This window comes from Saccopteryx bilineata, chromosome 3 (assembly GCF_036850765.1).
Source record: "Saccopteryx bilineata isolate mSacBil1 chromosome 3, mSacBil1_pri_phased_curated, whole genome shotgun sequence".
NCBI classification, from domain to species: Eukaryota; Metazoa; Chordata; class Mammalia; order Chiroptera; family Emballonuridae; genus Saccopteryx; species Saccopteryx bilineata.
The window spans coordinates 280,267,964-280,295,431 of NC_089492.1; the positions used below are offsets into that span (position 1 = coordinate 280,267,964).

A 27,468-nucleotide genomic window follows, 5' to 3' on the forward strand; every position below is an offset into this window, starting at 1 on the left:
GGGAGCGTGCCGGCGGAAGAGCGGCCTCATCCTGGGAAGGTCGATTTAAGCCTCCCAGGCTGAAGTGGGGGTGAGGTGCCGATGCGCCTTCGGATGCTATGGTCCCCAGCCCTTATAGGTTGAAGTCTTCCGTACCCCATGGGAATCTGAGGCCCGAGGAATTGGGGTGGGAAATAAGCAGAACCTCCTTTCCTGAGGACGTGGGGGAGAGGGCTACGTAAAGGGAGAAACGAGCGCTGCCGAGACTGCAGGTCCCTTTAAGAGGCCGGGCTGGCTCTGCGGCGGCTTCAGCTAACCATGTGCCTGGGGTAGCTGTGCGGTCTGCGTCCCCCGGCAAAGAATCCCCGCTGCACCGGGCAGCAAGACCCCGCGCAGGAGAGGCGTGGTCCAGTGGGACGTGGGAGGGGCCAGAGCTGCAGGCAACTGTTCATTGGAGCCGAGAACGCCGCGGCCCGGGAGTGGGAGGAGTCACAAAACCGTGGGCTGGGCCGGGCGCTGCGGGTGTCGGGGGCGGGGCCAGGGGCTCGAGAAGGGCCGCAGGAGCCGGTGGGCGGGGCGACTGTGGAGGCGGGGTCTATGTCTGCAGTGGGCGGGGCCCGCCGCAGAGGGGCAGTGCCGGCCAAGAGTCCTCTGCGCGCCGCTACCGCGGCGCTTCCACATCGCTTCTGACAGCCCCGGCGCCGGTATCCGCGACCCTCGCTACCTCGCACAGCCGCCGCGGCCTCCATAGCAGCCTGAGTCGCGTTCCTTGCCTCCGTGCCCACATCCGGGGGCGGTTCGGCTCGCAGTCGCTGCGGAGGCCGCATCTGGAGAGCATCTGGAAACCACCCGGCCGGCCACGCTGGAACCCGCTCCCAACCTGGCCCGGCCGCGCCGGGAACCTTGCTTGGAGCTGGAGCCTCCCTTGGAGCCGCGGGCCCGGGCCCCTGAGCTGCGCAGCCGGCGCATGGTGAATTCGTTGCTGTTCGGAGAGATGGCTTTGGCCTTCGGCTGCCCGCCGGGCGGTGGCAGCGGCGGGGGCTGCCCCGGCGGGGGCGGCGGCGGCGGCGGGGCCGGGCCAGGGCCATCGCCGGTGACTGCGGCGCTGCGGGACGACCTGGGCTCCAACATCCACCTCTTGAAGGGCCTCAATGTGCGTTTCCGCTGCTTCCTGGCCAAGGTGCACGAACTGGAGCGGCGTAACCGGCTTCTGGAGAAGCAGCTAGAGCAGCAGCAGAGCGAGCGCGAGCGGCGGCTGCGCTACAAGACCTTCTCCCGCGAGCAGGCCGTGCAGACCGGGCCGGATCTGCTACGGCCACCCGTGTCCGGTAGTGGGCACGGCATTGGCAGCGGCGCGGCGGCCGGCACCAACGCCAACACCGTGGCCCTGGGCGGCCTGCTCCCCGGCGGCGGCTCTCATCCGCAGTATTACGGCCGCCTGCCTGGGACCATCTGGAGCTACACGCAGGTGCGGCGCACGGGCGGCGGTGGCGTGGAGACGGTGCAGGGCCCCGGCGTGTCGTGGGTGCACCCCGACGGCGTGGGCGTACAGATCGACACCATCACACCCGAGATCCGCGCGCTCTACAACGTGCTGGCCAAGGTGAAGCGCGAGCGCGATGAGTACAAGCGGAGGTGAGTGCGGCCCCGCCTCTCCCCCAGCGGCCGCGGAATGTGTGTGTTCGGGGGGGGGGGGGGGGGGGGCGGGCCTGGTTGCAGCCAGTTGGTCTTAGCAGGTGGGCTGGAAACTGCAAAGCACCTTGCACACGCTTGGAAAACCTAGTTTTCTAGTTCCGAGAATGGGGGCGGGCGCTGACCACAGCAGAGGACACCTCTGAGTCCTCGTACCAGTCACATTGTTTTGTAGGTGACAAAATAATCATCAGTATTTTGAATAATTTCATTTAATTCCCACGGCAACACAGAGTGTTGGACATTTTATCATCGTTTTATAAACTAGGAAACTAAGGCATAGAGATGCAAGTGATTTGAGTAAGGTGTCTTGGCTAATTATGTGGTGACACCAGGATTTGAACTATTGATTTTAAGTACTCCTGGCTAGTCTGTCTCCCAGTCTAGGTACTTTCACAAGGATGTGGAGGTGTGCTCTCCTCCCTCCATAGGTGACAGGAAAAAACTGTTAAGTGACCCACCGACCTTTTGCTCCTTGAATTAAATGAGATAATGTATTTGAAAATGGATCTCTCTCTACCCACTGGGGCTAGGATATGCCTTCTTGCTCCAGCCTTGTAAGATCCAGCTGGCTGTACTGGATAACCAGACCCACATCAGATTGGCCACAAGCTTTTAAAAACACCTCCCTTTACTCCTCCCCCACTTTTGTTGTGGGTTTTTGGGCCCCAACAAGCTCAACCCTTAAGGCCCGCAGAAGGAAGTACCTTGGACTGGGAGAATGAACATTGAATGGACTGAGACCACCATCTCTGAGTAGAGTGTGGGGCAGACTACCTGTAGGACTGGCCAGTACATTTGTACCCAGCCCCGATTCCCTAGGTGGGAAACTAATATTGTTTCTTGCCTACAGCCTGGCTGATTGTAATGTCTGCTCCACTTTCCAGTAGAAGGAGAGGGGTCTGTCTGTAGCATCTTGGGCTTGGCAACTCTGCATTAGGAACCTTGGCTCTGGACTGGATTTGGAGGATGTGCTGAGAAGGATCTTTTCTTCCATGCCTTGAGTCCTGGTACTCACCTGAGCACAGAAGTCTGCCCAGTGAGCTGGCCGTGGGTCTCCCTCCTTTTTTTCTACTGGTCAAGTGTCAGCTCTATCACCTGCCATTGAGACTGTGGAATCACTTGGAAACCTGTTTGCCCATCAGAGATATAGAATAATGAAATTCACCCACAGTTGCATGAGGGGAAAGTAGGATGGTGATGCTTTTTGGAAGGTAAAACATGATCAGGTTGATGCCATTAAAGATGGTAGACTCTTTGTCAAGTTAGCAGGGAACAGATGCCTGGAGTCTCAGAGCTCTCTCATGTGGGGCCTGGTTTTCTGGGGGGAAGTCTTCCTGCTGTATACTAGCTACTCTTCTGGGCTGGTTGCCTCTGTTGAGATCTTAAGAATGGCCTGGTGCCCTGCCATGGGAAGGCCACCTCTCTGCTCCTGTGGGCAGCTTCACTGGGGGTGGGTGGGGTAGGGAAACAGGCCCTTGCTCTTGATGGTGAAACTCAAAGGGATGGGCTCTTCTGTCTGCCACTGTTGATTGTGTCGTCATGCCCCAGGCTTGTGTTGTGTTTGTTTTATTGTGTGTGTGCTTCTTGGACCTGGCTACTAAGGAGATGGAAAAACTATGCCCAGTCTTAAAGGGAGGTAGGTTGGCGTTGAGAAATGCTCTGTTTAATTTGCGCTCAGGGTGTGGGCTGTGATGTCAGCTTCTACTGCAGGCCTGGAATGAGACGGGTGCTGCTGGGACAGGTGGAGTGTGGGTGTCTGTTTTCCCGCCCGCTGCGATGTGTGTGTACCTTCTCGTCCTTCATTTTTTCATGGATTGGGGAGACGCACCTTTTCTGAAGTTGATTCAGGGCTCAAGTTGGGCGTTTCCAAAGCTAGTGTACTCCTGTACTTGGGCCTCAGTTTCTTTATCTGTAAAGGGAGAGGTGGGTGGTATATCATCTTCCAGCCCCAAGCTTCCTCAGAGATGCCTTAGGGCAGTGGTCGGCAAACTCATTAGTCAACAGAGCCAAATATCATCAGTACAACGATTGAAATTTCTTTTGAGAGCCAAAGTCTTTAAACTTAAACTATATAGGTAGGTACATTGTTATTAACTTAATTAGGGTACTCCTAAGCTGGCCTTTGCTAAAAACGTCCTCAATCTGATTGAGCCACATGTGGCTCTTGAGCCGCGGTTTGCCGACCACTGCCTTAGGGGTTCCTTGAATAGTAAATAAAAATTAATATTTAAAATATATTAAAATGTTAATATGATCATAAAAATGTGCTCACTCACTTTTAAGTTCTTTTTTTTTTTTTTTTTTTTGCATCTTTCTGAAGCTGGAAACGGGGAGAGACAGTCAGACAGACTCCCGCATGTGCCCGACCGGGATCCACCTGGCACGCCCACCAGGGGGCGACGCTCTGCCCACCAGGGGGCGATGCTCTGCCCCTCCGGGGCGTCGCTCTGTTGCGACCAGAGCCACTCTAGAGCCTGGGGCAGAGGCCAAGGAGCCATCCCCAGTGCCCGGGCCATCTTTGCTCCAATGGAGCCTTGGCTGCGGGAGAGGAAGAGAGAGACAGAGAGGAAGGAGAGGGGGAGGAGTGGAGAAGCAGATGGGCGCTTCTCCTGTGTGCCCTGGCCGGGAATCAAACCTGGGACTTCTGCACACCAGGCCGACGCTCTACCACTGAGCCAACCGGCCAGGGCACTTTTAAGTTCTTAATGTTAACTCATCAAAGTTCACACACTAACTTGTTAGTAGTTGGACTCAAACGAAAGCCTTTATTTGGCTGTCTCTGTTTGTCTGAAGAGTATTTTGAGATTACAAAGCAAACTACTGAGAGCTATACCTCTTTGTAGCTACGAATCTGTGTGAGTCAGGATTTTCTTAATACTCTGCAGCCAAAACTGGAGATAAAATTAAACGGAATATGGAACTGTCATCCATGATCCCAATGCTAATATTAATGGATCAAAATAGCCTCATCAGCCTCGGAGATTGAATTCAGAGTAGGTTACATATTTGAACCAGCAATATAAATTTACACAAGTAACATTCTGGTTGTACTTGTTCCTGCAGTCTGCTTTCTCACAAGAATTTTGCTTTGTGAGGAGGGTGGGCATGTGATCCACTTTATAAAAAGTTTAAATACCGCTGGACAAGATGATCTATCTCAACGGGTCTTCCTGGCCTTGGCCATATAGAAATCTGGTTTCAGCTCCCAGCCCACTTCTGATTTCCTGTCCATAAGAGAAGTCATAGGCTGAGGCATGAGACCAAGGTATTTGCCCGGGCTGTTGGCCACCGAAGGCTTCAGGCCCTTCATGGATGTTTAGTGTGGAGCCCCAAGCAGGGAGCATCGGGAGGAGCCTATGCCCTGAAAGGAAAGGCTCCAGGGTTTCCTCTGGTCCAGCCGGAGCTGCTCACAGCTCCGAGAGCCCATTTGTTTCCCCAAAGGGCGGCCTTGGATGTGTAGCTCAGTGTTCTCCAAGTTGAAGACTTTTGGGGTTCCACCTCCATGACTTGTGGCCATATCCACATACCACCACCTATATTTTTTCTTATGTAAGATATTTGTAACAGCTTTATTGAGGTATAATTTACATATCATAAAACCCTCTCATATTTAAGCGTAACACTCAATGATTTTTCGTAAATCCACAGAATTGTGCAACCATCACCACAGTCCGTTTTGGAACTCTTGCATCACCCCCCGAAAGATCCTTCAGGCCCCTTTGCAGTTAATCCCCACTCCTGCCACAGCTCAGGCTGCGGCCCATCTGCTTTCTGTGTCCCTAGGTTTGCCCTTCCTGGACATTTCCTGGGAGTGGAATCATGTGCAAGGTAGTCTTTTGTGTCTGGTTTCTCTCCCTTAGATAATGTTTTTGAGATTCGTCCTGTTGTAGCGCATATCAGTAGTACATTCCCTCATGTTGCAGAATGACATTCCACCGTAGGGGTAGACCACATTTGTTTTATCCGTTCACCTGTGTAGTCAATGCAGTTTAAATGGGAAAGGTCACCTGTTTACCACCTCATATCATCTCACGTGCCGTCAGTAGTACGGGACTCAACCTAAACCGGAGCCCGTGGCCCAGTGGGGCCCTGGCCCTGCTCCCTGCTGCTTTGGTTTTGCCTTGGTCCAATCAGCGCTGAGCTCTTTATGGGGAGTGGGGGTGGATATGTGGTTGCCGAAACTGTAACACTGACAAGGTTGTCAAGCATTGATTCGGAAACCAAAACAAATGACTCTGCTCTGTCACCATGCAGTGCCACCAAGATATCCTGTTCTGAGTTTACAAGCTGGGGGCTTTCCCCTGGGAGAGTCCGGCTGAATCTCTGAACTTTAAACAAATAGAACATTCTCTGAATTGGCATCCAAGAGACCCAGCCTTCAGGTCGGGCTCTGCCACCACGTGCTGTGTGACTTTAGGCCACTTGCATCTCTCTCTGAACCTTAAGCGCTCCCCCTTTACACAAGGGTGATCCCTCCCAGCTCGCTCTATGCTTTGGGTCTGTGACTTGGAGGGGCTTGGGTCAAGGCTGTCCTTTCTGCCTCCTGGGATGATATGCTGGGTCTCCCCCTGTCCTGACTCCGGCCCAGCGTGGTTTGGAACTGGGTGGGTTTTTTTTATTCCCCTGTGGTTTGCCAAGTGTCTGTGCCCCTGACTCAAGTCAGCACGAAGGGCTTAGTTTGTTTTTCCCTGGTAGCTGCGGTGACCAGAACTTCATTGGAGAGCCAGGAGGGAGTATGGGACCACGGTCATTTAATCTGGTGCTTTTTAGGTAGGCCCTTTGGAGCCTTGGGGTGATTCTGGGGACAATGGGGGGGCTGAGCTCCTGGGATCCCATGCCAGCCACAGCAGTTCCATTTCTGTGACTCTGCAATTGATATTCTGGGGAAGATTCAGTTGGAAAACAGGGTTCTGCAGTTAAGAAAGAAAAAAAAAATCACTCATTCAGCTGAGATGGGGAAACTGAGGCCCAGAAGGGACTGACCCACAGAACCACATGGGCAGACCTGTCTGCCCTTGAGAGCTATCCTCACGGCTCCGAGGTGATGCCATCATCTGCCTGAGCTAGGAGCTTGGAAGAGCTTTTGTCACCTTTTTGTGTGTTTGCCTTTAAGCATTTTCTAAAAAGCCACTTTCAGGGATGGAAAGGACTTTTGTCATAGCTATTTCTGATTGTGAACTGGAAGGGTCTGGGCTGTCAGCCCGAATAGAGGGCTCTAAGAGGGGGTGGTGGGTGAGCCAGCTGCAGTGTCCCCTGCCTTTCCCTGTCACACCCCGGGAGACCCTTGAGCAGGTCGAGGTCAGCCTGAACATCCCGAAGCCAGAAGACTGCCTCCGAGAGCCGGTCGGAGGGCTTTGTTTGTGTCATTTCTGTGGACACGTTGGTCATTTCTGAAGCTGCCACTAATGTGGCTTCTTTATTTCTGATTTTCCCGGGAGGCAGTCTGGGATGGTGAAAAGAGCGTTTGAGTCCCTGCTTGGACACTCTCTGTGTGACTCCGGGCAATTGCTTGGCCTCTCTGAGCTGCCTGAGCCTCCACTTTCTGTAAAAGAGGGAGAAGACTGTTGCTTCCTCAGAGATCCGGGGAGGAATCCATGAGCTCACGTGTTTGGGCACCAGGTCCTTGGTGGGCCCCCTATGCCCCCTCCCCAGCCCACCCTGTCCTTCTCCCCACGACATCTGTTCTCTTCGTTTATAGAGGTTTCTCAGTACAGAGCTGGACTGCCCAACACATCCATTTCAGGACATGTCGCCACTCTCTCTGCCCTGTGGAAGGCGCCAAGATGGTTGGGGGCGGAGGGGAAAAGGGCTACTTCTTTGTCCAGCATCTAAGAAGGGTGTTCTTTCTACTCTTGGCGGTTGATTTGTGCCTCCGGAAATCTCTGCCCTCTTCTCGCCCCCCCCCCCCCCCAACCTCCTTTAAAAGAAACGCACAACCCGCTTCCATCTAGCTCCTCAGTATTCCAGAGTCTCCTTGCCGCGCTGGCATTCTCTCTGGGGACAAATTTGGGAGGGATTTTCAGAGCCTTAAGCTCGAGGGAGGGGGGGATGAGGTCCTAGAAAAGAAAAGGAAGCAGAAGAGGCTAGGAGACAGCTGACGCTGAAGATTCCTCCTCCCAGGAATGCGGGGCGGGGCCTTCTCCTCGGCCTCCGCCACCGGATGCTGCGAGGTTCACACACACACACACACACACACGCACGCACGCACGCACGCACGCACTCAGACTCCCTCTCCAGGCCTGTGGCAGCGTCCCCACACGTGCCGATATTTGAAGGACACAGAAGGGTAGACCCAGAATTTGAGCACGCTTGAGTTGCAGGGCGATGCGCTTACTTCCAGGGGAACTGATTTAACCCGTGCCATGGATGGGTTATTCCGGAGGCTGTGTGGGCTTTGTGTTTGGAGTCCTGGCGTTTGATCACATCGCAGAGATGTAGCTGGGATGGTGTTACGTTTATTCCCCATGTCACGGGTGGCTGACAGCCTGGGACAGGGAGCAGGCAGGCCTGTTGGCCCTGTGTTGGGATTAGGATGTGTTGCTCTTCTCTGACTTCCTTCAATGGGGCATTTCTGGGCACCCACTGCCGCCCCCATCACAGCACCCTGCACCCTGAATCGTAATCGCCTGTGGTGTGTCTGCACCCCCCGCCCACTGTAAGCTCTGCAGGGCAGGCTCTGGGTCTGTCTTCTTCATCCTGTAGTCGCAGATCCCAGCTAGGGCCTGGCAGACTCCCCCCTGAGCGAGTCCTTGTGCAGTGAGGGAGGCGTTGTGCCTAGCTGCTGTGTGCTGGTGGGCCTCAGTGGGGCCAGGGGATGTAAGGCACAGGTGGCCTGGGTGACCAGCATGGACTCTACATTCGAGGACTTGCAGCTTGTGGAGGGAAGGGTGGTTTGGGCTTGGAGTTGGAAGACCCGTGCTCCAGTCCTGCCACGTCAGCGCAGCAAGTTTGAATCAACATCCATTGCCTGGTGCCAGATGCTGGGTATTGAGCACCGGAGTCAAAGCTGGGCAAGCTCAGGCTAATCACTTTGCCTCTCTGAGCCTCATTTCCTTATCTGGAAACGGGGGATGCTGAACTCCGTGTCCCAAGTTGGTGGGAGAAGTACAATGGGCTCACACAGTGACAGCTCTTTGTAAATGGTGAAGTTCAAGAGTTACATGGCAAGATTTCACAGGCAGAAGGATGGGTACCCTCAGCAGTGAGTGGTGCCAGCTTTGTGAGAATTTGAGAACCAAGCTGGAAACTGGGAGGAGGGTGGTCCATGCCCTTGTTGGCAGCCTCTGGGGGTTGTGTAGCCTCTTGGCATTGCCAGCTGTGAGATACTTAGAAAATTCTGGCCAGATGGGAGGCTGATGAAGATTTCTGATGGTGCTGCTCACCTGCCAGGCTGCCATCCTGCCTTTAGTGGGCACGGGGTGCTTGGTTTCCTGGGCAGGATGTGGTTTCTTACTCTAGTTCCTGGTACAAGAGAGAGTAGTTGTCACCTATTAGTAGACCTGGTATATAACTCTGGTTCCCTTGAGGGGCTGTGGCCTGGCTGAGCCCCCTGGGTGGTGGCATGGGACAGTTAGAGCTCTGTGAAGTCCAGGTTGTGGTCCTGGCTTGTCCGTGGGGTGACCTGAGCTTCCTGTTGTCCATCTGGGAATGGGGCAGTGGGAAAATGGGCTTACCCAGTACTCTGTGAAGACTGTTCTCTCTGTAACTTTATTGGAGTAGTCTGGATTCTGCACAGGACACCTAATCTCTTGCATCTGTGTTTGTCGCTCTGTAAACAAAGGGTAAGGTTTCTTATGAGTTCTGCTTCCCGGGGTTGATGAAAAAAAAATTATTTGAAATAATGGAGTGTGAAACCATTTTGAAAAAGAAAAAAGGTTTAAAAACCAGTAATCATGACTTAATAGCCGGCATCAACTGAGCACTACTATGTACCAAGCTCTGTGATAACTTCTTTAAATAAGTGAGATTTAATTATTTGAGTAAACTCCAGAGGTGAGAATTGAGTATGCCCCTTTTATAGATGACAGGTTCAGAGAGGTGAAGGGATCTGGCCCAGGTTTGCAGCAAGTTCCAGCTGGGTCATCAGACCCCATGTTCAGTGCTCTCCCCGGGGAGACACAGGCTGGCCTTGTCCCCTGCCATTTGCGGCAGGCAGAAGGCAGGCTGAGGCACAGGGGTCTTCCCGGCACCTGTCACAATATTGCCATGGCTGGTGGCAGAACAGGAGGTGGCTGCTACTCTAGGAAGACTTCCTGCTGTCACTTTACAATACCTCTTTCTTGAGAAGCCAGTGAAAGTGTCCTCTTTCTTGAGTGGCATGCAGATAAGCCTCCTGGGCCATCATCCTGAGCCGTCCATCTCTCCAGTTCTTTGGGGACCCGACTCTGGATAGGAGAGTTCTTCATCTCAGCCAAAGAGGGTAGTGCACCTGGGCTGGCAGGCCTGCAGGGGAAGGGATGGAATGCAAGGAACATGAATTATTATTACCTGTCTGGCACTTTCCACGCGATCTGATTTAAACTCTGCAGGATGGAAATGAAGGCTCAGAGGAAAAGTAGCTTGCCCCAACTCATATAGCAAAGGGCTTGATGTAGGTCTCACACACTCTGATTCCGTGCTCCTTTTATCACGGCCAACGCCTAGGTGCTCGGGAAGTGGCCGGGGCTTCACGCTGATCACAGGCAGGAGAGATTGGGAATCCTGGTGGTGGGAGAGAAGCCAGCCTCCACTCTGGGGCTCAGGTCTCTTTAACTTTTGCTTTCTGTTGGTGCTGTGATCTTTGCCAGGGTACAGGGAACTTGTCACAGTGATCCAGTGCTTCCTGTTGGGGAAGATGAGACCACAGGGTGTGGATGTCTGAGAAGCCAAGGTTTCGTTCTCTTGACAGTGGCTGGGTGCCCACCACAGCAGCCCCTTCCCTCAGGAGATCAGAGACTGGGCACACGGCAGATGTGACAGTACCACATGACAAGAACCTGCTCAAATAGTGCCTATGAATACTAGGGGCACAATAAATATTTCTTAGTCAATTAATTTATTAAACAATTATTAGTATAGTACTTACTTTTTTTTTTTTTTTTTTTTCGCCAGGCTCCATTTAAAGCAATTTATCTTCAACTCGTGTAACCTCATAATAACCTTCTAAGTTGGGTACTATCATTAGCCCATTTTGGAGATGCTGAAACTGAGCCACAGAGACAATAGGGAATTAGGCCAAGACACAGCTTGTAAGCAGCAAGCCAAAATCCGAACCCAGGAAGTCAGGTGCCAGATCCCACCCAGGAAGGGGCATGCTTATTGCAAGTATGTTCGTGCTCTGAGCCTTAGTTTTAGCATCTGTGAAATGGAAGTGATTAATCTGACTTCGTGGGGCTGTTTGGAAGATTAAATGAAGTGATTCCTGCGGAAGCACTTTATAAACGGTTGATTGCTGTGTAGGGGAGGAGACTATGAATCCCTGGGTCCTACCTACACTGTTGTTTCTTTTCCAACTTCCTGTGCGACTGAGAGCTACTCAAAGCTCCATGAGTTGCCCCCTCCTCCTCCCTTTGCATTTATATTCCCACCTCCCCTGAGCCCTGTTTCCTTATCTGCCTAATGGGGACAGTCATATCGCATGGACCCAATGGGATGATGGCAGCTGCTGTGGCAACCAGGTATTAGATGAGGCAGGGTGTTCTGGGGAGAGAAGCAGAGGCGGGGATTGGATGGCACTGGGACCCCGGCCTGGGCAGGAGCCCCCTGCACGTGGCGCGGCTGCGGCTGCGCTGGGCCGGGGCTGTCTCCACGCTGTGTCTCTGAGATGCTTGCTCAGCGCTCTCTGGCCTGCGTGCTCTGACTTCGGAAGTGCAGGTTCACATAGCACCCCCTCATCTGCTGTTCCATGGAGAGACGCCCCCGCAGTGGAGACACTGCCTTCCGCCCTCTTTTAACTGGCCATTTTTATTACTTGGGTTATTTAAGACGGTTCTTGGCTTGCTGCCGCCTGTTTGCCGTCCTGGGGGAGGGGAAGAGCTGCTGGTCTAAGTGGACTTTGTGAAATTCCCCGGCAGACAGGCTCCTCTCCGGGCAGGGTCGGTGTATCTTCCCAGGGCTTCCTTTTTGCCCCTGGCCTGCCATGCTAATGGGCAGAAGGCCATCTGAGGGGACGGTGGGGGGACTGGGACTGGAATAGCTTTGGGAGAAGCATTGCAAAGTCAGACCACAGGACCAGAGAGCCTTTGAGTTCTGGGTGGGAGCTGGATGGGACGTTGGATTCTGGAAGGCACCTGCACCGGGTTAGGGCCAGTTACAGCAGGCTTCCTGGAAGAGACGTCACCGAGTTGTGTTCTGAAGGTGCAGTAAGAGTTCAAGGGAAAGGGGAGGGTGCTCTAGGTAGAGAGAACAGCTTGTGCAAAGGCCCGGAGGGGAGACTGCTGTGCTGGTGCCTGGTCTAGAGCTGGTTCCTTGTGCGCAGGCCTGAGTTGGGACAGGGCCAGCCTGGCCTGCCCGCTCTTCCCTCTTCCCTTTCTCGTTCTCCTGCCCTCCCTGTGGCCTTGGCCGTCTTTGTTCTGTTTGCTAGCTCGCATCCTCTCTCTTTTCTTGTTTCGGGCTCTGCTCTCTTGGCTGGCTCTCTCACCCCTGCCCTGTCCTTCATCTGAGGCCATGGGGGGCTGTGACGGGGGGGGGCCCTGTCCCCCACCCCCACCCTTCTGTCTGATGCCGGGTTCTCTTTGTGTTCTGCTGGGGCTTTGTGAGCCCGTGTGTGCGTGCCTGCGAGCATGTGTCTGGGGGCCTCTGTCTACACTCTGTGGTCCTGAGGTCAGGACCCTGCCTCCGGCCACCGCAGACCCTTTGTACTACCCCTTGTCCATCATGGTGGAGGCCAGGGGAGGCTGCCTGGTGAGAGGCTAGTTGCAGGTCTTGGAGGTCCATGCTGGTCATGGAGGACCTCAGCCCCTAGCCCCCAGCCCCCACCAAGGTCTGGGCCCAGGATTAGACACAGGGTGGAGAGTTGGGGCAGGAGGCTAAGCCGCTCCCCTCATCTCCCCCAGCCTGACTGCCCTGCCAGTCCCTTCCCCATCACACCTGTGACTTCCTCTTACCCCCTGGCAGGCCCAGAGGGTTGGAGGCTGTGCAGATCATTTAACTCATTCCCTGCTACCAGGCAATGTCATTACCCCATCATTCCAGATGACTAGATGTGCCTTTTGTCTTTTTTTTTTTAATTTTTTATTTATTCATTTTAGAGAGGAGAGGGAGAGACAGAGAGAGAGAGAGAGAGAGAGAGAGAGAGAGAGAGAGAGAGAGGAGAGACAGAGAGAGAGAAGGGGGGGAGGAGCTGGAAGCATCAACTCCCGTATGTGCCTTGACCAGGCAAGCCCAGTGTTTCGAACCGGCGACCTGAGCATTTCCAGGTCGACGCTTTATCCACTGCGCCACCACAGGTCAGGCCGGCCCTTTTGTCTTTTTTAAAAGGTCTGAGTGTTTACCCTTTAGTATTATATTTTCCTCCACGCCCCTACTCACATACCCTTGACCATGTGGCAGGTGAGGCCCAGGGAAAGAGAGCAGCCATCTCGAGATCTCAGGATTTATTTGAAACCCTTGAACGAGGGGATCCTTCTGGGGCTGCTAGTATTTTAAAGAGGGTTTTGAAAACTCCCAGAGGCCTATACGCTTGAAGTGAAGAAACCCCTGCAAAGCTGAAACATGGAGCCTGTCAGCTGGAGTCCGCAGGGACCCAGCCCAGCCCCTTGGTCCACATCTGGGTCCTTAGTGCTCGTGCTGGGCTCTCTCAGCCTACAGAGGAGATGTGAGGTCGCCATGGGCTTGTTGTCTCCTTATAACTAAAGGCACTTCCTTGGCCTCAGCCTGGCTTTGGAGTCTTGGGGTGTTGACTGATTAACCTACTACCCCTGTCTCCCAGCCACATGCTTGGCTGCGCCAATGCTCTGTGCCTCAGTTTCCCTCTATATAAAATGAGATGACAACCACAAAGGTTGTTGAGAAACCTGGTGAAAAGGGGGTGAGGGCCATCCCTACCCCCTTGTCTCAGGAGAGCCCTGCTGTTGGATGGTCTGAGGATGTTGGAGTTGGGTGACCTATAAAGGCTGACCCTCCAACCCCCACAAACACCATGTTTCCGAGCCCTTAGTCTGGGGGCATGGCCTGACAACGGGTATGTCTGGATCTCTTTACAGTTTTGCATGGAAAATCTTAATGTTACTTTTATACTTGCCTTAGAAAAAATACTAACGTTTGAAGCATCAGGACTTAACCTAAGTTGGGGAAACTGAGGCCCGGACTCAGCAGGCTCCTGGCAGAGCCAGGATTAACTTGATGTCAAGTTCAGGGAGCCCCAACTCCTAGGTTGTCCCTTTCTGTGCCTTAAAGCATGATACGTCCATGGAGAGGGTTAAAAGGAAATTGCATTGTTCACTCGTCCTTGGGGCACACTATGGGCTCAAGGTCTGGGCCGTCAGGTGGGTGGGAGCTGCAACTCTGGAGTGAGAATGTCTGGATTCGTATCACCGTCCTAAGCTTCAGTTCTCTCATCTGTAAAATGGGGATGCAGCATTAGCTCACAAGGTTGTCGTTAGTATATTTCAGTATTTCAGTGAAATAGTACATGCCTAGTGCTGAGTGGGGTGCTGGCCCGCCAGATGTTTCGCCTTGTCCCTCCTGCCCAAGCCTGGCCCTACCCAGCCCCCAGGCCCGTGCAGTGGGAACTGCCTACTCCCCCCTCCCCCCTCTGGCTGCAGGCTGGCCCTTTGTGTTCAGGGCACTTCCTTTCTCTAGCCCAGCCGCCTGCCTGGCCAGTGAGGAGGAGATCATATCTCCTCTCCCCCCACCCCAGCAAATTGTCAGTGCAGGGTCACTGGGAGGACAAGACCTAGCTTTCAAGGCCGTGTCTATGACACATGTCCCCTGAAGCCTGTAGCTCCCAGTAGCCTGTTGGAGAATGGACTTGAAGGGAGGGGCGGGGTGTCTGTTCCTGTCCCGGCTCCCCTGGAGTGTCCGTCCCTGTCTTCTAACCTCCTTGTGCAGGTGAGAAGGCAGCCTCAGGAGGTCACATCCCTGGCCTGAGGTCTCACCATGAGGCCGAGGCAGAGCTGGGATTCGAACCTGGGTCTGGCAGGCTCTTCCAGAGTACTTCCTGTCACAGTGACGGGCTCAGTCTCCCAGGCTGAGAAATGGGCCGCATAGCCCTGGCTCTGGCCCTTGGGCTGAGGTACGGGAGTTGGAGGTCTGAGTCCTGCCTAGCCCCTCAGCAGGCGGAGGGGCAGCCGTTTGCCTGCCCAGCCTCCGGAAGGTGACAGGAAGATGGCTCCTGTCCCCCTCCACCCACAGCCTGCCTCTCTGAGGCCTTGTGGGTAAAGTGCTCGCTCCCAGATCTTGGTGGAGAGGTGACGTTGAAGGCTGTCTTGGCATTGTTTTTCCAGAGTTGACATCAGGGCAGCTGGTTTAGGGTTTCGTCTCAGACAAAGGCGGCTTTGTAGCTTCTGCCCAGTTTGAGTGCAGGCACATCACCCCCCAAGGTGGGAAGGAGGTGGCAGGGACCGTGGGGCCCAAGCCAGGAGCCCGGGAGGCTTGGCTTTCTCTCAGCTTCTCCCAGAAGAAAGCCAGGACCTCACAATCCTGTAATACTCATCTCGCCGTTTCCCAAGAGTATCTCATGTGCCGTCACAGGTCAGAGTTCATGGATGTGTCCTCTGGATATCACGACACTCCTAAAGAGTGGCTGTGGTCATCCGCTGTCCAGAGGAGGAGACAGTCTCGGCAGCTGAAATGACTTACTGGCTTAAAAGATCCCCATTGGGTCGGTCCCACCACTGTTGAGTTTCTCTCAAACTCAGCTTTGGAACTGTAACTTCAGAAAGTCGAGGTGCCCTAGGGAAAGGCCAGTGCAGGTAAATCCTGTGACTTTGGGGATCCCTAGCTTTAATTTCTTTTTGAAAATATTTATTTATTGATTTGAGAGAGAAAAAGAGAGAAACATTGATCTGTTCCTGCACATGCCCTGACCAGGGATCGAACCCGCAACCTTTGTGCATCAGGATGATGCTCCATCCAACCAAGCTGTCTGGCCATAGTGTTAATTTCTGTTCTCAGGGTTCAGAGTTGGGTCACTATACTTGGAGTGTGTGTTGCATATGTAACCATGCATCTGCGGGTATGTACACATGTATGTACAAGTTACAAGGAGGAGATTGGACAGGGAAGGATCTATAGGCATGAGAAAGTTATCCAGAGGCCTTCTGGGCAGGTGTTAAGGAACCATTCCAGGGGATGCGTAGGACCTTCTGCTCTTCTTGTTCAGGAGTTACCCCACTTTATCATCCATCCATCCATCCATCCATCCATCTATCCTTTTTGGGACCCCTGTACTCAGGCCCTATGTTTGGGCCCTGGGGATAATGCTGCATGGACCAGAAAGGCAGACTCCTGTCTGTAGAGAGCTTGCCAAGTGACTGTTAAATCAAAGCTGGAAGAGTCCTTAGAGAGTGTTTAGTTTTTCCCCTAATGCACAGTTTTTCAGAGAGGGGCAGTGACTTTCCCAAGGTTGCACAGCAAGTTGAGGCACAGCTAGGACTCACCGCCAGGTCTGTGGACCCCAGCCCCATGTTCTCGCCCCTCTGCTGTCCTGGCTGGCCACCCTCTCGCCAGCCCCTCCCTCCGTGGCTATTTTGATGTGTTCTTGGCTTTTCCGGAGTCCTCTGCAGCCTCTGTCCTGAGAGACGTGCAGAGATGCTGGCTGGACCAGAATGTCAGCCCGGGACTGGGGCCAAGCTTGGCCGTGCTCTGCCTGAGGTGACATACTTGTCTGTTTGGAATGCCAGGTTAGCTGGACACCTGAGTGTGAAGACCCTGAGGCCCTGCTTTACTGTTCCTTGGGGACAGGGCTTGCTGTCCCCAGGGGGGTCTCCAGAGGTCATCTGTTCCTTCTTCACCTTGAGGCTAGGACCACTGCAGGCTCTACTTAAACACCTTACTGCCTTGGAAGAGCATTCCAGAGCCTTCCCCTAGATATGCCTTCCAGTGTCCTTGTCCCTTTTTCCTTTGGGAAATGCTTCCTGATCACTAGCCCTAATCCCATGTGCAGCTTCTCCACCTGTTTAGCCTTCCACAGAGTAAGGGCTGGTGGATTTCAACTGCCTGGTAGTGACCCTTCCCAAGTTCTCGAGGCAGCAGCCCCATCCCGCCTCCTCTGAGGCTTACTCTTCCCCTGAGTCCCTCCTGACTCATGCGCACTGGTTGGGGCCTGCTCTGTGTGGGAAGGATCTGGCCGGTCCCTCCCTCCCTTCCTCTCAGATCCACAGGTTCCTAGCAGGGAGGCACATTCCGTCTCCTGGCATCATAGAACCCTTTGAGCTGGAAGTGGCCCTGGAGCCCAGGGATCACCCTTACCCCACCTTTCCTGATGGAGAAACTGAGGCTTGAGTGACGCGTCTGCGCCATTCAGCCAGCCTGGCGGAGCTGGGCCCCTCCTTCACAGGCCAGTGCTGTTTCCAGGGTCTGGCCCGGGAGTGGGTTTTCCAGCCCGATAAAGTTGGCTGGTGGCCTTCTGGCCTGGTGGTCCCTGCCCCTGACAAGTGTCCTGGAAGCAAAGCAGCTGTCCCCACCTGTCTCCACTCCACAGGGCTCCCAGACCAGGATCCGTGCCGCCCCCTGCTTGCCCTTTGAGCTGGCAGATTCCTGGCGGTCCAGGCCTGACCTCTGAGCCCTGCAGGTCCAGGCGTGCCCTAAAAGCCGGGCAGCAGCCTCCTCCACTCCCACCTGTCCCCTGGCTCCCTCTCATCTCATGGCTTCCCTGTCCCCCTCTTGGCTCTGGGGAGACCCCTCACTTTCAAGGGTGGAGGACAGGAGAACTTAGTGTATGACAGCAGTTAAGTTGCCCAGGGGATACTGGCTCCTGTGGGCGTCTGGGGCAGGAAGGGGTTAAGCAGCTCTGCCTTCTGGGGCTAGACTCCCAGCTGGTGTCCTGGCCCCTCAGGCCAACCAGGCCATCTGGCTTGACAGATGCCACTTGGTGTTCCATCTGTCCCAAGGCAAAGTCACCAGGAAGAGGCCTTTGTACGTCTATTGGGGTGGGTGTAGACCAGCTGTCTATCCCTAGCAGGCCAGGCAACTTGGGAAGGGGCCCACCCCTGGGCAGGCTGCCCTGGGGGCGGCTGGCCTGTCACCTACTAGAGGCAGCAGTAGGGAGAGCCTGAGTCCCCCCGGGGTGGCGAGAGCTTACTGGTGCAGAGGAGTCTCAGGGTGCAGGGATGGGCCCAGGGTCAGTGCAGGCGGAGTCAGAGTCATACTGGGCTCTGCTTGCTGCTCTGCCCTATAGCCCCAGCCCATGAGCTCATTCGTTCAATAAATACCACTTGAGGGCCTACTATGTGCGGGGCACTTAAAGACTCTGAGTACCAAACAGCACCCCAGTCTCAGCGTGGGGAAGAGGGAATCCAGAGGATGGAGCCTCTGAGGGGACCAGTGTCACATCTCCACCAAGCCCAGGACCTTGGGCCCTGGAAGAGCACCGCCCCCCAGCCCCCAAGCAGTTGGAGGTGGGGCCTGCTTGCTAAGATGATCAGAATAATGGTGATGCTCGGTGTTCACGATCTTGTACAATCCTCACAGCCCAGGGAGGAAGGTATGGTCATTACCCCCATTTTATAGATGAGGAAACAGACAGAGGCTCACAGAGGTAAAAGTCACTTTTACCAGATCACCAGCTGGGGCGTGGCTGAGTCTGTCTGACATCAGAGAGCGTAAGGGATGGCCAAGTCGACAAGGGGCGGGCATGGGTGTAAAGGGCCTCACCCATTCCCCCCAGGCCGCTTCTTCGCTCCCTCTGTCTTGGACCATCTCCTTTTTGGCTTCTTGCTAAGTCCAGTCCAGGGGTCGTGTGGCAGGAGGGTCATGTCTCAGGGGAAGAGAAGCCCAGTCAGATTTGAGAAGAGAACTTGTGCTGGTCCTTTGAGAGGGTTGGAGTTGGTGACCCTCTGCCTCCCCCGGTCTGGGCACCTGGCAGGATCTGGGCAGCTTGGGGGACTGGCTCTGGAGCAGAGGCTCTGTAGTGTTTGAAGGGTTCCCTGCCCATCTGAGGGCCTGGCAGCTGGGCTCGGCTTGGGGAGAGCTTCACTTTGGGGGCCGTGGTCAGAGCCCAGGATGGGGCCCTCTGCACTTTACTTTTGAAGTTTGAAGGTCATGCAACTTGGGGCCCAGTCTGACCCCCAGGAAACTGAGGTGCACACTCTCGGACCTCCTCCCTTCCACTATGAGGCCACCTGGCACAGAGAAAGGAGCCCAGGCTTTGGGGTAAGAGAGACCTGTGTTCCAATCCAGCATCCTACAAGGAGATCAGTGGCAGGTGAGTCTTGGGGTTCTGAGCGTGGGTCCTGGAGCTGGACTGCCTGGATTCAAGTCCAGGTCAACGACTTTTAAGCTCTGGACCTTGCACAAGTTGTTTCTTTTCCCTGGGCCTGTTTCCTCATCTATAAAATGGCATAATGATAGTATACACCTTGTAAGGTTGTTGTGAGGATTAAATGAACTAATAGTGCTTATCAATGCTAACATTTCATGATATTAACTATTTTTTTTAAGTGAGAGAAGGGAAGATAATGAGACAGACTCCCGCATGCGCCCCAACTAAGATCCACCTGGCAAACCCTGTCTGGGGCCGATGCTTGAATCAACTGAGCTATTTTTAGCACCTGAAGCTGACACTGGGACCAACCTAGCTATCCTCAGCGTCCAGGGCCGACGCTTGAACCAGTTGAGCCACTGGCTGCCAGAAAGGATGAGGGAGAGAAGGGGGAGAGGGAAGGGGAGAAAAGCGGATGGTTGTTTTCTCTTGTGTACCCTGACTGGGAATCAAACCCAGGATGTCCATTCGCCAGCCTGACACTCTATCCAGTGAGTCATCTGGCCAGGGCTGGATGTTAACTATTATGATTACATAACCCTGGACAAGTTGCCTGACCTCTGTGAGCCTCAGTTTCCCCATTAGCAAAACAGGGGTGAGGAAAAGAGAGGCTCCAATATCAAGTATTGGAGCTGCCTGGGGCTTTGCCATCACAGAAAGTTCTCTGGGCAGCTGTTCCATTTCATTCCCCCTCCCCTCTTGAGGGAACTGACTGGTCTCTACTCTGAGAGGGGAAGCCCAGCCCTGTGGCTGGGTGGGAGGAATGTTCTGTGTGTGTGTGTGTGTGTGTGTGTGTGCGCGTGTGTGTTGAGGGGAGCCTGTGTTCTCCCCACTGGTTCACATCAAGTTGAATGTCAGCGCCCACATAACAAGAGCAGGCTGGTGTTAAGTAATGAGTTTGTCCCCTTGAGCTGTGTTTAGTCACTAATCCCTCTTCTGGTGCAGGTGATGGCAGTTTGTCCTGCTGTGCCTGCAACCCTCCCGGCCACTTAGGACAATTAGGGTGCTGCACACACAGGCGGGGCCTGCCATGACCCATCCGCAGTTGCACAAGCCCCATATATAATTAATTGTTTTCCTGGGCCCTTGTCACTCTTCCCTTCTTCCTCCCTGGGGATTACTCAGGAATGTCCTCCTTACCAGTGGCATGGCAGGAGGCACACATGGGCTCTGGGTTCCTGTCCTTGCTCTGCCGCTGTCTGACTGTGTGGCCTTGGGCACGTCACTTTACCTCTCTGAGCTTCAGACTTCTCATTTACAAATGGCCTGGACTTCTGAGTGTTCCTTTCTGAAATCCTGGGATCCCATTTCCAGGTCCTGTGATTTCCCCACCACCACACAGAGAGCCTGTTTGTGCTTGCCTATCCTCATTTAATTAAGGTGGACATCATTCTCTCCCATTTTACAGATGAGGAGAGTGAGGCCTGGAGAGGTGACTTGCTCAAGGCTGCAGAGCCTTGGTTTAAAACCAGGGTGGGGTGTGCCAGCTCCTGCTGGTGGACTCTCCTTCTGGGCTGCAGATGACCAGGGAAACTTGGAATCCAAGGCAGTGGGCCCGGGGTGGCTGGGGCCCTGGTGAGTGAGGATCTGACTTGGATGGGAAGATTACCTTGAGCTACAGACCCACACATGCCTTACATTTACCTGTGAAGCATAGCCACTTGGAATAAACAAGGGAGAGATCCAAACTGCAAATTAGCTTTCCAAAATAGACTTGGGAGTTGCTATTTGTCCTTAGAGCTGTAAACATATCCTGGGGTGGGGCCCCCCAGCTTTGTGAGCACAGACCCTTTGATCCTCCTGGTTCTTGGCCTGGGTGCTCTTTCCCCCTGCTGGCTTCTGGGCTGGAGCAAGGGCCGCAGCCCCGGAGGCTGAGAGCCTGGGACAACCAGGAGCCCAGTGGGTGGAGTGTGTGTCTGGGGCTTGGCCAGGCCTGGGCAGAAAGGGAAGCCCTGGAGAGGGAGAGTATGAACACCAACCTTCCTGTCATCTGCCCCATGCGAGGCAGGCCTGGGATGGAGGTGAGGGAACAGGATCATGAGAGGAGAGTAGCAGAGCCGGTGGGGACTGTGGAGGTGGTCTAGGGAAACTGAGGCTCTTGGGGAGGGACAGGCAGGAAGGTCATATCCAGGGTCACACAGTTGAATCAGCACTGTGCTGTCTCAGAATTGGGGCGGGGTTTTATCTTGATGATTTTCGTTTGGCTTACCTGATTTTTTTCTTTTTCTTGTGGAATCATTGTGAAGTTCTCATGCAATTTAAAATGGGGAAATGAGCGGGTATGTTTGTCTTTTTAAAATGTAAATGGTTTTGATTTTTTTGATTAGGTGGTACATTACATCAGTGGTCCCCAACCTTTTTTGGGCCACGGACTGGTTTAACGTCAGAAAATATTTTCACGGACGAACCTTTAGGGTGGGATGGATAGATGTATCATGTGACCGAGACAAGCGTCAAAAGTGAGTCTTAGACGGATGTAACAGAGGGAATCTGGTCATTTTTAAAAAATAAAACATTGTTCAGACTTAAATATAAATAAAACGGAAATAATGTAAGTTATTTATTCTTTCTCTGCGGACTGGTACCAAATGGCCCACGGACCGGTACCGATCTGCGGCCCGGGGATTGGGGACCACTGCATTACATCATTCAAATTTTTAAAAGATATAGAAGGCGCGGACATGGTGACACGTGCTACTACAGCACAGACGGACCTTGAGGACATCGTGCTTAGGGCAATAGCCGGACACGGGAGGCCAAATAGCGTAGGATTCTACTTACACGAGGCAGCTGGAGCAGAGAGACAGCAAGTGGGACAGGGGTAGCGGGGGGCTGGAGGGGCAACGGGGAGTTAGTGTTTGTGGGGACGGAGCTTCAGTTTTGCAAGATGAAGACTTCTGGAGAGGATGGTGGTGATCGCTGCACAATAGGGTGAACGTGCTCAATGCTGCTGAACTTGCACTTCAAAAAACGGGATACTAAATTTTATGAGTATTTCGCTACAAGTAAAAAAAAGGATACAGAGGTGGCCCTGGCCGGTTGGCTCAGCGGTAGAGCGTCGGCCTGGTGTGCAGGGGACCCGGGTTCGATTCCTGGCCAGGGCACATAGGAGAAGCGCCCATTTGCTTCTCCACCCCCCCCCCTTCCTCTCTGTCTCTCTCTTCCCCTCCAGCAGCCAAGGCTCCATTGGAGCAAAGATGGCCCGGGCGCTGGGGATAGCTCCTTGGCCTCTGCCCTAGGCGCTAGAGTGGCTCTGGTAGCGGCAGAGCGACGCCCCGGAGGGGCAGAGCATCGTCCCCTGGTGGGCAGAGCGTCGCCCCTGGTGGGCGTGCCGGGTGGATCCTGGTCGGGTGCATGCAGGAGTCTGTCTGACTGTCTCTCCCCGTTTCCAGCTTCAGAAAAAATACAAAAAATAAAAAATAAAAATAAAAAATAAATAAATAAAAGGATACAGAGGAGACAGAGTGACAGATCTTCTTCTGCTGCCCCAGCTACATAGCTGTCTCTGGAGACAAGCACTGTTTTCAGCTGGTGGGGGAGTTCTGCTGTCCCCCTCCTGCCCTGGGTCCTGACGGGCAGGGGCAGCACGGATGGGGCCGCTATATTCATAAGCAGAGCAAAGATACCCCCTGTCCCAAGAGCCCAGGACGAACACCCCCTTCCATCCCCACTCCCAGAGCACGAGGCTGCTGGGGCCAGGTCTTCCTGCCTGTTGGGTTGGAGAGAACGAGGGCCTGCGGTGAGGGGCCCAGAGGTCCGGCCCGCACAGCCCCGGAACTCGCCTCCCCTGTCAGCGAGAGGAGATACTCTTTGGCCGCTCCTGTGGCCCTGGCATTTGGCTCCTGATGGGCACTTGGGAACTGGTCTGTTGTGGGGGAGAGAAGATGGACTGTAAGCCAGCAGCCCGTCGGAGGTGGGCTACGGCGACACTCCGTGTGGCATCCTCGATGCTGCGTTTTGAGCCGGCACTGGACACGGTGCCAGCTTGGACCTCGGGGAGATGAGAAGTCCTCCCTTGTGTCTTTGTTGATGGCCCCATGTGTTTCCAGGAGTTGATAGCAGGGGTGTGGTTGAGCTGTCAGGTGTCCTGCTGGTGCCTGGGACCCTGGCCAGTCCTCTGAGCAGAGCAGCCACCCCAAGCTGAGCTGCCCATTATTCTCAGTGGGAAGGACATCAAGACTGTGTTTGTGGCTAATACAGGGTGGGGCAACGGGAGGTTTACAGTTGTACATATGGAAAATAGTACAATAATTAATAATACAAGAATAAACTCTCTGTTGCACATACTCACAACTGTAAGCCTACTGTTGCCCCGCCCTGTATAGCGTTCATCTAGCGAACCTTTACTGGGAGCTCTGTGCCGAGGCTAACACATCTGACTGGCTCAGTACACCAGTCCCGCCGGGTGGCTGCTTCCGTGAGCCCAAGCCTTAAAGATGGGAACCTGAAGCAGAGAGGGTTCAGTGTGTTGCCAGAGGCATGCATCTGCCCCTCCCAGCATCCCAGTCTGGTAGGGGAAGGTGTGGAACCCCTGCAGCCTGTGCCTGGGGGCCTGGGGCCTGAGGATGGACTCCAGCCTCCCCCCACCATGCATCTCACAGAGCAGCAGAGCCAAAAGAAACTGAGGTCCAGGGAGACAAGAGTGGTGTCTCAGACCTCAGCACCAGGAAGGGCAGAGCAGGGCAGGGCAGGAGAGCCACCATTTATTCAGAGCCTGCCTGTGTTATCTCTTTTATAGGCTAGAGCAGCCCCGAGGAGGGGGGCCTTTATGATGCCCCTTTCACCATGACCAAATGAGGAGGCTCAGGACAGGAGATCGTTTGTCCAGAAGCGTGTGACCAGTCATGTTGGGATTTGAACCCAGTTTGGTCGGACTGCAAACCCAGTGTCCTTTGAGCTCATCATGTGTTAGCCCTAGCCGGCTGTAGGAGGTGGGACGGTGGCAGGGCTGTGGGCCGGTCAGTCGAGGCCAGTGGAGGTGGAAGGGTAAGGCCTTAAGACGTGAATAATAACCAAAGCAAATACCCTGGCTAAGCGGCTCTTTCCAGCCCAGTGATTGTGACCCTGTGGGCACATATCCTTGCATCTAGCCCTGGCCTGATCACTTGGAGGGCATTTCCTGAGCAGTGAGTGTACTGGGGGCAGGGTAGGGAATGGGGTTTATGGAGCTGATGAGACTCTTATCACTGAGAGGCTGTTCAGGCTTCGGAGTCAGATGGACCTGGGCTTGACGTGGAACGAGTCCTTTTACCAGAACCTCAGTTTTCTCATCTGTAAGATGGGAATAAATAATAATACCTGGCTCCCAGAGCTTGGTGGGAGGAATGACATAATAAACATTTTACAGTGAATGCAAGTCCTCTCCTCCTGGGAGAGCAGAGTCTGATGAGAGAGGCAGAAGTAGACATTTACAGCATCCTGGATGCCATGAGGAAGGCGTGAGCTAGCACTGGAGACACCGGGGTGGGCATACCGCTTCATCCTGGGGAAGTCATGAAGGGCTTCCCGGAGGAGGTGATGAAGGTATAGCAAGCCTGGAGGAAGTTGGAAATGGTGCCCCAGAAACCTCACGGTGGCCTGCAATTTGGGACGCAGGTTCCTCCCTTCCATGAGGTGCTTGTTGAGCCACTTTTCTTCTCGGAGTGGCTTGTTTTGTGGGGGGCAGTGCCCATTTGGGGTGTGGTTTCTAGACAGAGGACTGGATGGAGGGTGCTACCCAGCATAGCTCCAGATTACAGGCGTCCACAGAGCTGCTGGTTCTCCAAAGGTATTTTCCATAAATGACACCAAAGTTGAAATGATGCTGGGAACCAGGGCAAATATGGACACATGGTAATTGGAGCAGTGATTCATATAAACAGCTGAAACCTCAGGTTGGCATTGGGGCAGGTGACTAGGGGCTTCTCTGGGTCTGGGAGAGTGCACTTAAATGCCTAAGCCTTTCAGGGTGGCTCATGAGACCTGCTGAGCTCCAACTGGCGGGACCCCTCCTACCTTAATCTCATCTGTTTTTATAGTGGCCCTTGTCATGACAGACCACAGGGGTCTGGGCATGTGCCCATTCATTCTTGGGGTACATCCGGAGGCATAGAGGGCTGAAGCAGGACATTTGCTGAGCTTTACTGGTAGGAGAATTGGTGGTGTCAGCCTCTGGTTTCGTTCCCTCTGCTATCCCCACCCTTATGTACCCCTGGTCATCTATCCAGGTGATGGTGGCATCTAGCTCATTGTCATTATTGTCAGCAATTTGATTATTATGGTAGCACAGCGGCTGTGCGGTCAGCAGTACTTGGTTCAGGTCTGGCCCTGCCACTTGCAGTGTGGTCCAGGAGCTGTCTCTCAGTCTGTCTGGACCTCTCTGCCCATCTGTCATTGGAAGGTCATGAGGATGAGGATGATGACAGTGACCACATGCTCATGGTATGTCAGGCACTGTTCCAGGCACCTGTCATACATGAGTCCATTGAATATTTGCAAAAACACTATGAGGCGGGCAGTCTTGCTGAGGCTCAGAGAGGGTCAGTACCTTGCTCCAGGTCACAGAGCTGCAAGATGTGTAGCTAAGATTCAATCCCAAGACCCTCTGGCTCCAGAGCCTCTGCTCTTTTCTCTACCACACATACTGGGATGAATTCAGACTGATGTCAGCTGTCTTTGAGACATTGCCGTTTATTAGACAGTTTTGTGCTCAGCATGGGGTTTGTCCAGGGACCATGGACATTGTTTTCCAGCCTCACTGGGTGGGCCCTTAGAATGTATCCAGTTTGACACCATTGTGTTAAGAACAGGAAGGTGGCTTTAGAGGAGGAGGAGGGACTTGGCCAAGGTCACATAGCCAGTTAGGGCAGAGGCAGGACCAGATATAGTTTCCTGCACAATGCAGGTGTCTTGCTGCCTGAGGGCGTGTGGGCTTGGGGAATGGGGCTCCATTGTCCTTTCCCACCTCTCTCCAGGCCTGGTGGCTCCTTGGCTCCTTACGGAGAGCCCCAGAGGCCAGCAGCTGCCCTGCAAATGGTCCCCTTGGTCTCTGAGAAATAGGTAGGGAGAGGGATAACTCCAAGCAGCTCCTCCCCACAGGTGATCAGCAGGGCGGGCGTTCACTCCTTGCTAGAAAAATTCATTAAGACTGAATTTCAGTGCCAACTCTCAGTTGCTTCCAGATCCCCAGCAGGTCAGGGGCAGGATGGAGAGGTGGCCCTGCTTAGGTGACCCTAGCCTTACCCACCCATCTGTCCCTTCCTTCTTCAGGCAAGCGCGGTCAGGGTAACACCAGTGATAAAAATGGTGTTGTCCATTGGGGCACCTGCTGCGTACCTTCATGAGAGCTCATTTAATCTGTCCATGAACCTTGCAAGTAGGGTTGCTACCCCATTCTACAGAGGAGGGAACTGAAGTTCCTAGCTTGTGCGTGGTAAGCGGGCCCTCCGGGATCGCACAGTGGCGTACAGCATTTTCAGTTTGCCTAGCCTTAGTGGGGTCGTAGAGACTCCATGAGCATTCATGCCAAGTCCGCAGGGACAATTATGGAAGGAATGAGTGGCCGGACAAATGAACCCAATGTATGCTGCACCCCGGCCCCTGCCAGTGGTAATTGGTGCAGAGGGCAGGAGCTAGAGGCCCGAGGCCATTACCCAGGACAACTTTGGACGGAGTTGATGTCCCTGAGGTTGTCACCTCTCCCGGGCTCCAAGGAAAGACCACATCCAGAGTCTGCAAACAGCGCCGCAAATGTTATATTCAGAGGGACTCTTAGAGATCATATAGAGAGAGAGATTGGGAGGTGAAGGCCCAGGCGGAGAGAGGACTTGCTGGGGTCATGCAGCGGATTAGTGACAGAGGGGGACTCGAACCAGGGTCTCTGGTCTCCTAGCCTAGAACCTTCTCCTCCACGGGTGCTTCCCTGCCGACATCCGACCCCCTTGCACAGGCTTGTCCTTGGGGTCCCCAAAAGGGGCTGCTGTTTCAGGCTGAGAGCAGGCCCATGTATGTGTCTGGGTGGTGTCAGTGCACTGGGCACAGGGCATCCTTGATAGGATGGCTGCTCAGACCCGGCCTGTCACCAGCTCACAGCTATGCCCCACCAGCCTGCCCGGCCCATTACGGCCGCCCGTAATGGAATTGGCTGCCCTGGTTAAGTGTTCACATTAAATTAATGCCTCCTCCGTGGAGACAATCAGTTGGCATTTAATTTGTGTTTCCTTCTGAACAGCAGAGTGCGGCTGGGCAGCCAGGCCTCTGATGGGCACGTCTGCCAGGCGTCCCTTCCCTGGGATCGGGAGCGACAGGGAGGAGCAGGGTGAGCATGGGTGAGGCGGAGCTGGCGGGGACCAGGAGGGCATGGGGCGGGGCTGGGCTCCCCGCATGCAGGCTCAGGGGCCCAGCCCTCCTCGTCC

General features: G+C 54.2%; 1 protein-coding gene across 2 annotated transcripts in view; it reads left to right on the forward strand.

Annotated features, from left to right (window-relative positions):
- The first annotated feature begins 485 nt into the window (after positions 1 to 485).
- The window catches only part of IFFO2 (intermediate filament family orphan 2), a 46,352-nt gene continuing 19,369 nt past the window's right edge, over positions 486 to 27,468 (forward strand). The window contains exon 1 of one of the 2 annotated variants that reach the window (XM_066270289.1): positions 486 to 1,614. In XM_066270289.1, the coding sequence (XP_066126386.1) occupies positions 947 to 1,614 (668 nt within the window). In that variant the 5' untranslated portion in view covers positions 486 to 946. The remainder of the gene's footprint in view (positions 1,615 to 27,468) is intronic. The other variant, XM_066270286.1, reaches the window with a different exon arrangement.